General features: G+C 36.2%; 1 protein-coding gene across 5 annotated transcripts in view; it reads right to left on the bottom strand.

The window, feature by feature from the left end:
- SMCHD1 (structural maintenance of chromosomes flexible hinge domain containing 1) overlaps positions 1-13,243 on the bottom strand; it is a 159,365-nt gene that overhangs the window by 41,138 nt on the left and 104,984 nt on the right. For all 5 annotated transcript variants that reach the window (XR_013525776.1, XR_013525775.1, XR_008476015.2 and 2 more), the window contains exons 35-37: positions 6,983-7,070; positions 5,198-5,329; positions 3,647-3,799 (exon numbers count right to left, since the gene is read on the bottom strand). Coding sequence is in view for 2 of the 5 variants with exons in the window: in XM_035270680.3 (XP_035126571.2) it covers positions 3,647-3,799; positions 5,198-5,329; positions 6,983-7,070 (373 nt within the window). In the remaining 3 variants the exon portion in view is untranslated. The remainder of the gene's footprint in view (positions 1-3,646; positions 3,800-5,197; positions 5,330-6,982; positions 7,071-13,243) is intronic.

The following is a 13,243-nucleotide window of genomic DNA, read 5'->3' on the forward strand; positions in this document are numbered from 1 at the left end:
CTAGGTTTGTGTAAGAATACTCTACAATGTTTGAACATCTATGAAATCACCTAATGATACATTTCTCAGAACGTATGCCCATCATTAAGTGATGACATGACTGCATATAGCAAAATTGATAGTTCTCAATTTACTACCATAAAAACTTTTGTTCTATTAAAGAATCACATAATAAATCTGATCATCCACTGTCAACAATTATCAACACATTGTCACTGTTTGCAGTGGCATAATCATGGCTCATTCTAGTCTCAACCTCCCAGGCTTAAGCTATCTTCCCACCTCAGCCTCCCGAGTAGTTCAGGCTACAGATGCATGCCACCATGCTTGGGTAATTTTTTTTTTTTTTTGTAGAGATGGGGTTTTGCCATGTTGCCCAAGCTAGTCTTGAATTCCTGGGCTCCAGCAATCCTTCCACCTTGGCCTCCCAAAATGTTAAGGATTTTAGCCATGAGCTACTGTGCCCAGCAGAAAGTGTAACTTTTAATATACTTAAATATAATCTTTTCCTTTATGTCTTGTTTAAAGAGGTCTCGCCTATCTCAGTTTTATAGTTTTTAGTCCCTAATGCATACCTAACAAGAAAAAAGGATAAACAGAATAACAGAAATGAAGAGAACTGAAGAGTCCAAAACCGTATCCAAGCATAAGTGGAAATTTGGCATATGAGAAACAAACAAACGATATCAGAATGAAACTCAGACACTGCCATCAGAAATCTGGATCATGTAGGCAAATAATACACTGAATTTAAATAGCACAATTAACAAACTTGAGCAACTACAAATTTAGATTATAACTTTAAACAAAGCAATAATGTGGATCACTTTATTGGCTGTGCAATACAATTGGTTGTGCTCTGGACCAGGGTTTCCTAAACTTCCCTAATGATAAGAATCACCTGCTTGTTAAAAATCAGATTCTACATCCCTGCTTCAGACATACTAAATCAATATCTGAGGCAGGAGCCAAGAAGGGCTTGAGTTTTCTACTTATTCAGGGAGATATTAGGGACCTCTAGTGATAAGAGGACATTTACATGCATGATATGAAGAGATTTTTATACACAGCTGTTGGGGGATAGCTAAATCTGTCTGAATCTCAGGAATATATACAGCAGGCTTAGCAATTTCAAATGTCTACAAGGGGACCAAGAAAACTGGACACAGGTAAATAGGAAAACAGGTAAAGTGGACTAGATGTCCTCTTCCAACAGAAACGCACTCTGCATGTTAAGCATGTCTCCCATTTCCCTTTGTTTTTCAATGTGGCTTTCAGTATCTAATTTTTGTTAGGACATAAGAAAATTTTGCTTTATCCTCTACTGTAATAAAAATAAAAGAATGAGTATGAATTCAAGTGGCAAATAACATATGTCCTCAATGTCAATAAATGAAAAGAAGTGGCATGGAAGCCGCTGACTGGAAACCAGATGCACTGAGAGAAGCAGTAACTGAGGCTGCACATACAGCTGGCATAGGAGAATCCTCACCCAGTGTTGCCGCATCTTTAGATTTCAACAAATAAATTAGAAATGCATATTTTTATGTGCAACTCCAGAACTTTAAATGTTGAAAACTAATTAAAATGAAAATGCTGTATTGGTCAGCCATTGCCAGACCAAAGGACAAGTCTTTAGGCCAGGTACAGCTGGCAGGCTCCTACTGTATAAGCCTAATTTTACTGAAATAATGTGATATTAGCAATGAGTTAGATACAGAAATGAACAACAACAAAAATACAAGAAAAACTAATATTTCACATCTATTACTACTTTTAGAACTACTGATAAAGATACCAAGAAATCTAATGGATTTGAAAAAGGGAATAAAACCCAGAAATATAAAAAAATAAAAGAATAAGGATATCAGAGATATCATTGTGAATATGATCTGCCCCTCCAATATAAACAAAGGAAAGTTCTAAAAACAAAACAAAACAAAAAACACCTCAGGAAAAGGTACTTATTTACCAAAGAGTGCTAATATTTTTAATTATTAAGAAAATGAAAAATCTAAAAGAAATAGTCAGTGGACAATTTTACAAAGATTAAAACCAAAAATAGTTCAACCATAGTAGTAACAAAAATAATTTTAAATTGGATATTTGGTTACAATATTTATTTTTTTGAGCCAGAGTCTCGCTCTGTTGACAGGCTGGAGTGTAGTGGTGCTATCTTGGCTCACTGCAACCTCCACTTTCTGGGTTCACACGATTTTCCTGTCTCAGCCTCCCAAGTACCTGGGACTATAGGCATGCACCACCATGCCCATCTAATTTTTCTATCTTTAGTAGAGATGGGGTTTCAGCATTTGGCCAGGATGGTCTCAATCTCTTGACCTTGTGATCCAACTACCTCAGCCTCCCAAAGTGTTGGGATTACAGGTGTGAGCCACTGAGCCCAGCCTGGTTAGAATTTTAAAAACTGTTCGTATATACAGTGTTTCTAATATGAGTAAAATGGACATATACTTCTGGTGGGAATATAAACTAAGAGCAATTGGCAGGAACTACCAAAAGGGTTAAAATATGCATATCCTATCTCCAACACATTCTGTCTCTAGTAATCTCTTAACATAATAACATATGCAAAAGGATATATAGTTATCCCTTGGTATCTGTGGGGTACTGATTCCAGGACTCCCACAGATACCCAAATCCATGCATACTCATGTCCCTGATATAAAATGGTATAGTATTTGCATACAGCCTATGCACATACTCCATATACTTTGAATCATCCTTAAATTACTTAATAGTAATACCTAATACAATGTAAACACTATGTAAATAGTTGTTGTATTGTTTATATAATACTGACAAGAAAAAAATCTGTACATCTTCAGCGCAGATAAAATTTTTTCCCAGTATTTTTGAATACACAGATGTGAAACCCATGGATATGGGGGGTTGACTGTACTTAGAAGAAAGCTAATGGAAGCACTGTTGATAAAAACAAACTTTAGAAAAGAACTAAATTTTCACTAAGGATTGACCAAATAAATTCTGGTCATTAATGGACAACAATATAGGCTTACTTTTACCTAGAATATATTAGAGACGTTCAACAAGAAAAGATTTTTGTAAAGGCGTAATTCTATTTTACACCCTCAAACACATACATATAATGGTATGCAGGCAACATTAGTGTATATTTCAAAACTCTGGAAGGTAATAACAAATTGTTAATCATCTATTATCTCTGACAGGTGACAATATCTTGATTATTTATGGAGGTTCTTGCGCTGGATATTTTAAAAATACAAATAAAACTATTTTCATTTTTGAAAAAAATGAGTAACAAAGTGTTTAATTAAAATTTACCTGAGCTATGTTTTATTTTGTTTCTATCCGCATAATGGCAGCTATTCAATGAAACATAAAACATCACATATTGTCACTAAAGTTAAAAATGACTAGAATCGGAGAAAGCTGTTTGTCATCCCATAGGAAAAAGAGGAGTCTTACTTACAAAAATCCTGGGTTCAATATGTAATAGCAAAATCAGAAAATATTTCAGCTAATTTTCCAATTTAGTGCTTTGATTAGAACATCTTCATAACTATACAAAAGAAAAGCTATCTTAAAAGTGCTTAAAAACATTAAATACAGAAATTCTATCTAACAAAAGATATAAAAAATTTACCGTGATTTCAGCTGAACCATTCACAAAGGGGAATTCAAGTGTTCTGACTTTCCCAATAAAGAGTGGGGTATCAGTATCTTCCTCATTAGAACCTTTAATGGTGGCTACTATAGTGCCGACCAAATCAATTCCAGTATGGTTATTGTAGTCATCCTTAAAATAAAAAATGGAAAACAATTAGAGAAACTGGTCAAATGATTAAACCCAGAGAAGAGCATATACAAATCAGAAAGAAGACATAGAGCCCCCAACATTAAATTATCTGGATCTTTCTTAATCTAAGCATAGAATTCAGTTCTAAGTTTGAGTGTTCCACAGGCAAGAAATAGTTCTAGAAACCATAAAAGAGCAACAGACTTCCAGCTAATACAACAGTTCCTACCTTACTGAATTACAAGGACTCCCATTTTAAAATGTCACCTTTTCATGTACTTTTAGCACCTACTGATGTGAAAAAGTGCTTAATAAAAAGTTACCATAAACTTGTAGTGACTTTAATTATTTTATTAACTCCAGCAGCATTTGTATACATTTGAAAACCAATAGGCCTCTATGTGTCTCACACAATGTTTGGAGCTTATATGAGATTCAAAGACCCTTGGAGTAATTCTATCTGTTTACCCCAACAAGATATTTTGGAAAAAGAGATGTTTGAGGAAGAATAACCAATCATCTAAAGCAGGAAAATAAACTGAAAGTAAATATGTATCCCACCAAACACATTTTCCATAAAGGTGTAGTCCCACTACTGTGTTCTACATATTTTTGTTAATATTTTTGGCAGCCGTGTTGCTGCTTACGCTTCATGAAATCAAGCAGCCTTAGAGGAGCTCTGATTTTCTTTCTTAACTATGAGCAGTCATCAGAGCACATCTCTTTAAAAAAAAAAACACTTATCTCCTTCTGTCCCCTCAGTGAACTGGACATTGAAGAGTCAACACAGTTCACACTCATTCATGATATATACACGAAACAGGTGAGTAAAGATATGTATTAGGCAAAGTAGCAGCTGGGTGTGTGGTTCACAGCTGTAATCCCAGCACTTTGGAAGGCTGAGGAAGGAGGATAACGTGAGGCTAAGATTTCAAGACCAGCCTGGGCAACATAGCAAAATCCAGCAAAATCCCACAGAAAAAAGTTAGAACTAGCCATGTGTGGTGCTACGTGCCTGTGGTCTCAGCTCCTCAGGAGGCTGAGGTGGGAGGACTGTTTGAGGCTGCAGTGAGCTATGATTGTGCCACAGCACTCTAGCTTAAGTGACAGAGCAAGACCCTATCTCAAAAAAAACAAAAAAGGTAGGCAGATTGAGATTTCTGCATGTTGAGTCAGTTCTGCTTAGCATGTCTGGATTCGCTTCATGTATAATGCTAATTATTCTCTATTTGTATTAAAATACAAAGATATTTATGAATATTTAATTCATCTGCACAAGTTTTCCCTATAACCTTAAACACAGCAATTGATAGAATCCATAAAAATCATTTTGTACCCTAAAATCAAAGATAATTTTTCTTGTTACCATTTGAAGCTTTGGAAGAAAATAAACATTACCGTGATACTGAGATGTAAATCTCTGACCAAGGTCCTACTGGCAACTGAGCGAACATTGGAAACAGCTGGTGTAGGTGGTTTAATTTTAGGCACTAACTTCACAGGTTGATTAGGCAGGACATCAACTATAATCTTACAAAACAAAAGAGACATTCTGATTAACAACACGTCAACAAGTTAGCATTTAAGAAGAAGGGAAGACATAATGACGGCACATACGAAATAAAATTAAAAGTTCAGCTGGGCACATGGCTTACTCCTGTAATCCCAGCACTTTGGGAGGCCAAGGTGGGCAGATCACAAGGTCAGGAGATTGAGACCATCCTGGCCAACATGCTGAAACCCCGTCTCTACTAAAATACAAAAAATCGGCCACGTGTGGTGGTAGGTGCCTGTAGTCCCAGCTACTCAAGAGGCTAAGGCAGGGGAATCATTCGAACCCGAGTGGTGGGGGCTGCGGTGAGCTGAGATTGCATCACTGCACTCCAGCTTGGCGACAGAGTAAGACTCTTTCTCAAGGAAAAAAAAAATTAAATGTTACCTTCTAAATTTCCACGAATCTTTTAAAAGTAACCAATTTGCTTTTAAGATTCAGTATAAAAGTCAGGTCAGGTTAATTTTTGATGTTTATGGCCATCTAAGAACAGACTTAGAGGTATTAAAAAACATAGGTAATTAAAAAAATTAGTATACCATCAGTATTGTTTTTTTGGGGATGGAGTCTCATTGTGACACCCAGGCTGGAGTGCAATCTCGGCTCACTGCAACCTCCGCCTCCCAGGTTCAAGCGATTCTCCTGCCTCAGCCTCCCAAGTAGCTGGGACCACAGGCACGCAACCACCATGCCCAGCTGATTTCTGTATTTTTAGTCGAGATGGGGTTTCACCATATTGGCCAGGCTGGTCTTGAGCTCCTGATCTCAAGTGATCCACCCGCCACAGGCTCCCAAAGTGCTGAGATTACAGGAATGGGCCACTACGCCCAGCCTATACTAACAGTATTAAATGTAGATAATGTATACTTAAACTACCTTGAACATCACTATCTAGAATTCTAATAACTGAAATACTGTTTAGTTTTAATTTCCAATTTTTATTATTTTAAAATTTTTACCTTAGATTCAGAAAGCATATGTGCAGTTTTGACATGAGTATACTGCAGGACGCTGATGTTTGGGCTTCTAATGATCCCGTGATCCAAGGAGTGAACACAGTATCTAACAGGTAGTTTTTCAACTCTTGCCCACCTCCCTCTATCCCCCCTTTTCCAATCCCCAGTGTTCACTGTTCCCATCTCTGTGTCCATGTGTACGCAATGTTTAGCTCCCACTTGTAAGGGAGAACAGGCAGTATTGGGTTTTTGGTGTCTTAGTTAATTTACTTAAAATAATGGCCTCTAGCCACATCCATATCGCTGCAAAGGACATAATTTGGCTCTTTGTTATGGCGGTGTGAAATATTACTAATATTTTTTCATGCATGGTTGGTATGAGCAACTTTACCACACCACACACTGAAATGCTGACTAAGTCTCTGATATAATAAAGACAAATGGAAGTGTTACTCCTGTAATAGTCCAATTATTGAACAAATTTAAACATATTCTATACTAATTTTCCTGAAAATTGAATTATTTATATTTCGCATCCAATAATTACTTCACTTTTAAACAAAACATTTTGTTCATAAACTACAGGAGAAAATGTCAAGCTATTTCATTTAATGCAGAACCAAGGGGAGAAAAGAAAATATAAAGCTAACTGATATATAAATAAAGCAAGCAAACCTGTTCACTGTTGAGAATATTTGTCTTATCCATCATAAAACCAAACTGGATACAATATGCCCCCACTTTATTAGGAATTACTTTATCCCTAAATTGAAAAGAAAGTTAAGATTACTGACAATGTTTGTATAAAAGAGGAAAGAATTTAAAGTGTCAACATTTCTGTTCTTTCCACAAAAATAAATGACTAGAAAGAACTACTAATACTATTTTGATCTTCATTCATTCAACAAATTTCTTGCTTACTGCCAGGTTCCTCTTACCTGCTCATTCTTTCACAAAACATCCAGAACAAAAGCACTGGATATGATAAAAATGGAAAGAACAGGACTATGAAGTTGGGAAGGCAGTAAATACACCGAAAATCCTGCATTATATGTAAATTTCGCTTCATTTCTAGTTTATAAATTTCTGACAGTTTTGTATTTCAAAATTATAGAACATCCTGCTAATCTATGTAACTTTACTTCCATTCAGGTATTATTTGAAATATTTAACTACATATACTAAGTATTTACTGTGATTCAATAATCAATAAGGAACTCAGTGCCTAAGAAGTACACTTATTAACCTATTTAGGTCACGCTTTACCACAATGAAAATATGAATGATATTCTACAGTATGTGTAATGTAGCTCATGATCCCTAGAGTAGCTTCTGCATGTCATTCACATTCTCAAAATACTGGCTCAATGTATTAAAAAGCACAGGCTTTGAATACATATTTGAATTGAAATCCCAGCACTATAACATTTAAGCAACCTTGAAGAAAATTATTTAACCTTTCTCTGTATGTTTTCTTTCAGATGGTAATTCTTAAGAAAGTTATATTGAGAATTAAAACAAGGCTGGGCACAGTGCCTCGTGCTTGTAATCCCAGCAATTTGGGAGGCCAAAGCAGGCAGATCACTTGAGGTCAGGAGTTTGAAATTAGCCTGGCCAACATGGTGAAACACTGTCTCTACTAATAATACAAAAATGAGCCAGGCGTGGTGGTGTGTGCCTCTAGTCCCAGCTATTCGGGAGGCCAAGGCAGGAAAATCACTTGAACCCGGAAGGCAGAGGTTGCAATGAGCCGAGATCATGCCACTGCACTCCAGCCTGAGTGACAAAGCGAGACTCTGTCTCAAAGAGAAAAAAAAAAAAAGACAGAGAAAGAGAATTAAAACGAACGTCTGTTTCCAAATGGCAGGCCAACCCTTCATGATGAAAACAGCTGTACAACAACAAAAAATTTGCTTGAAAATGTTAAAGAGTTAACAAGCTAAAGTAAAAAATACCTCAGCAAAATGTAAGATAAGAATGGAGATTTCACATTCAAAGATGCTTTACTCCTGGGGGTAAATTCTAGCAGCACAGGTAAACGTAAAGCAGACCAGCCTGCCAAAGAAATGGGACTTGGCTTTGAATCATCTCAAATCTCTGAAACTGGACTGAAGTGGTAATAGATGGGTAGCGGCCCAGACAACTGACAGAAACAAATGTAACATACTCTTATCCTATATATCAATTATTTCTATAAATATTAATAAATAAAATGTCTAGTATAGCCATAATAGAATCACCAGATACATGAGGACAGAAATAGAATGAAAACTACAGAAACCAGGAGAAAATCACAACAGAACTAAAGGAACTCTAGGCAGACTTTAATATATTGATTAACTGAAAATGCCAAACGGAAATTGGCAACTCAAGAAGCGATTTAACAGAAAATCAGATGTCACTGAATAGAGAATCAGTTAACTGAAGACAGTTCAAAGTAATCACCTAGAAGAAAGAAGAGTAAAAGAATGGGAAAAAATTTACAAAAATTTTAAACTTAAGACCACAAAATCAAAGCCCATGAAAACTCAGCAGGATATAAAAAAGAAATCCACATAGACATATCACAGTAAAACTGCTAGGCATAGTAAAACTGCTTGGCAGGAACTGCTGGGTTAGGCAGGGGAGGAACCAACCACAAAACAACCAAAGAAGGGAAAATATATTTTCTAAAAAACAATAATGAGACTGACAACAGAATGATGGGATAGTGAAGGATGGTGGTAAGAAATTGCTGACCTTTAATACCATACGCAGTAAAAATATCCTTCAAGTATGAAGGTGGAATGAAGATATTTTCAGGTAAAACTAAGATAATTCATCACCAGTAGACATACTGGAGAAGTGTCCCAAGATGGAAAACAATACCAGATGAAAGCCTTCAGTTCAAGATTAACAGAAAGTATAAACAAATAAATCTAGATGAACACTGACTGTAAGCAATAAACATGATGCCTTGACAGGTTTAACATGCACAACAAAAAAGGCATGTCAATTAGGAGAAAGGAATGAAAGTAAATGATCCAAGATCCATGCACTGCTCAAAGCAAAAAAATACAAATTTACTAGATATTGGTATGTCAAGTATACATGTTACAAATCTCTAAGGAAATCGATTAGAGAACAGTGAAAGATTGTATGACTACCAAGTTACAAAGGAATAGAAAATGACAACTAGAAACAATAAATAAATAAATAAATAAATAAAACAGGAAAGAGGAAAAAAATCGATGGATCACACAGAAAACAAAAGAGATCCCAAACCAAGTGAATTGGTATATGCAAGACCTAAACTTTCAATTAGAAAACAAAGATCATCAGAAAAAAAAAAAAGATAATGCCATTTACAAAAGATACACTTAAAAGTATACATACATACATGCATGCATGCACGTACACATGCATGCATGCACACACTAATCCTCATGATTCCTAAAGTGGCTTTTGCATGTCATTCACAGGGAAAGTTGGTATACTGCTATCAAAGTAAACTTAAGGCAAAAAAAATTACAAGAGAAAAAGAATACTTCATAATAATAACAGGTTTAATTTGCAAGAAAAATATAATAAGTCTGTATGTACCTAATAACAAAGCCTCAAAATATGTAAGGCAAACACTACAAAATCAACATTAAAAAATAGACAAACTGGAGATTTACTGCCCTGTTAGGTGAAAGACAAAAAAAATAAATAAAAGTCAGAACACTGTACCTCAAATACAAAAATCACATTATTATCTAATATATGTGGGACATATACAAAAATTGACTATTACATACCCAGCACAAAAACAAATACCAACTAATTTCAAAGGACTGAAATCATCTAGTATAGACTTTCTGCCCATGGTAGAATTAAGCTAGAAATTGAAAAAGATAACTAGAAAATTTCACAGTTTAGTAAACATCTGAATAAGCCATGGGTCAAAGGATGAAATCACAATCAAAACTGGAAAATATTTTAATCTAAGGCTGGACTCAGTGGCTCATGCCTGTATCAGCACTTTGGGAAGCTGCAGTGGAAAAACTACTTGAGACCAAGAGTTTGAGAGCAGTCTGGGCAACACAGTGAGGCCCCCATATCTACTAAATTAAAAAAAATATTAGCTGGGTGTGATGGTGCACACCTGAGGTCCTAGCAACTAAGGAGGCTAAGGCAGGAGGATTGCTTGAATCCAGGAGTTCAAGGCTATAGTGAGTTACACAGGGCCCTCCAGCCTTGATGAAAGAGTAAGACCCTGGTCGAAAAAAAGTAAAAAGAAAAAACAATTTTTGATCCAAATGCTAATAAAAATAAAACATACAAAACTAGTGAATGCTATTAAAGCTATGCTTAGAAATGTACAGCTCTACATTTACATATATACATACTGTGTATGTATATGTATATGACCACAATAAATAAGAAACCATCTCAAGCACTTTTAATAAAAGAACAAATTAAATGCAAAGGAAGTAAAGGAAATTAATTACAACATATGTAAAATGTATTTTAAAAGCCAAAAGTCTGTTCTTTAAAAGATCTACAAAATTGAAATCTCTTACTAAGATTAATCAAGCCACAAAGAGAGTACAAATAATGTCAAGAATGAGAGATCATTAGATCTCAAAGAAAATAAGAATAACATAGTATGAAAAACAAACTTGAGGGCCGGGCGCGGTGGCTCAAGCCTGTAATCCCAGTACTTTGGGAGGCCGAGGCGGGTGGATCACGAGGTCAAGAGATCGACCATCCTGGTCAACATGGTGAAACCCCGTCTCTACTAAAAATACAAAAATTAGCTGGGCATGGTGGCACATGCCTCTAATCCCAGCTACTCAGGAGGCTGAGGCAGGAGAATTGCTTGAACCCAGGAGGCGGAGGTTGCGGTGAGCTGAGATCGCGCCATTGCACTCGAGCCTGGGTAACGAGCAAAACTCAGTCTCAAAAAAAAAATAAAAGAAAGAAAGAAAGAAAAACAAATTTGAAAATTTAGATAAAAACTGATAGTTTGATAGCCAGCCATGGTGGTGCACACCTGTAGTCCCAGTTACTTCGGAGGCCAAAGCAGGAGAATCGCTTGTACCTGGGAGGTGGAGGTTGCAGTGTACCAAGATCACACCACTGCACTCCAGCCTGGGTGACAAAGTGAGACTCTGTCTCAAAAACTTAAAAAAAAAAAAAATTTGATAGTTTGATAAAGAAAAAAAAATTGATAGTTTGATAAAAATATCAAAACTGAGCAAGAGACAGGAAACACAAATGGTTCTGTAACTTCTGAATTTGAACAAACTGAATCCATTACTAAAACCTTTCCCCCACAAAAACACCAGGCTCAGATGACTTCACTGATGAATTCTATCACCATTTTAAAAAGGAATAATAACACTCTTATATAAGAGCCTCCAAAGAATAAACCAAGACAGAGGGAAATTTTCTTGCTACTTTTTTGAGGCCTACATGACCTAGACAGAAAATTAAGAAGAATTTGTAAGAAAGAAAATGCAGGTTAACTTCAAACATCAAGGTAGATGTAAAAATCCTAAGCAAAACATTAGCAAAACAACTCCATCAATATATAAAAATGATAATACGACATGATGAAGTTGGGTTTATTCCAGTAATTGCAAGGTTGGCTGACCATTCAGAAAACTCATGTACTATAATCACCACATTGAAAAGTAAAGGAATAAAGTCTGTTCTTAAAGGGTATTTTTTAAAGGAAAAATAGCATGTTTTGTCTCAACAAATGATGAAATCTAAAGTAAATTTATAATTAAGAGAACTTCTCTTAAGGCTCAGAAATGAATAGTTTGATAAAAGAAAAACTCTAAAGCAAACCCCACACTTAGTGGTGGAATGTTAAAGTGTTCGCTCTGAGATTCGAAACCATAACAGGATGATCACTCTCATCATGTCTACTTAACATTTTGCTGTAAATCCAAGGTGTAGTATAAGAAAAACAAAATACACAAAAACTGGAAAGTAACAAACCTACTATCATAAATCATAGATATTTTTATTAAATCCCAAAGAATCTACAAATAAAATTAGAGCCAGAAGTGGTGGCTCACCTCTGTAATCCCAGCACTTTGGGAGGCTGAGGTGGGAGGACTGCTTGAGCCCAGGAGTTCAATATCGACAGTGAGACCTTGAGTCCACAAAAATTAAAAAATTAGCTGAGTGTGGCGGTGTGTGCCCATAGTCCCAACTAGTTGAGAAGCTAAGGCAGGAGGGTTGTTTGAGCCCAGGATTTCAAGGCAAGCCCCAGACAACACAGTAAGGCCCTGTCTCTACAAAAAAATAACTCAGACGTAGTGGTATGGGTCTGTAGTCTCAGCTACTTGGGAGACTGAGGTAGGAGGACTGCTTGAGCCTGGCAGGTCAAGGCTACAGTGAGGCAGAATTGCACCACTGCACTATAGCCTAGGTGACAGAGTGAGACCCTGTCTCAAAATAAATAATAAAATAAAATTAGAAATAAAGGAGTTTAACAAAGATAACTGGTACAAGGTCAGTATACATAAATTAACTGCATCTCTATAATCAAAACAACAGAAAATAAAAATGCTTTAAGAGATACCATTTATGGCCAGGCATGGTGGCTCATGCCTGTAATCCCAGCACTTTGGGAGGGCAAGGTGGGTGGATCACCTGAGGTCAGGAGTTCGAGAGCAGCCTGGCTAACATGGTGAAACCCCATCTCTACTAAACAAATATAAAAATTAGCTGGGAGTGGTAAAGCACACCTGTAATCCCAGCTAGTCGGGAGGCTGAGACAGGAGAATTGCTTGAACCAGAAGGCAGAAGTTGCAGTGAGCTGAGATCATGCCATTGCACTCCAGCCCGGGTGACTCTATCTCAAAAGATATTATTTACAATAATGCCATAAAAATATCAACAATTTAGGAATTAATCTAAGGAAAGATGTATAAGACTTTGAGAAAATTATAAAAT

The sequence above is a fragment of the Callithrix jacchus genome, chromosome 13 (genome assembly GCF_049354715.1).
Source record: "Callithrix jacchus isolate 240 chromosome 13, calJac240_pri, whole genome shotgun sequence".
Taxonomy (NCBI): domain Eukaryota; kingdom Metazoa; phylum Chordata; class Mammalia; order Primates; family Cebidae; genus Callithrix; species Callithrix jacchus.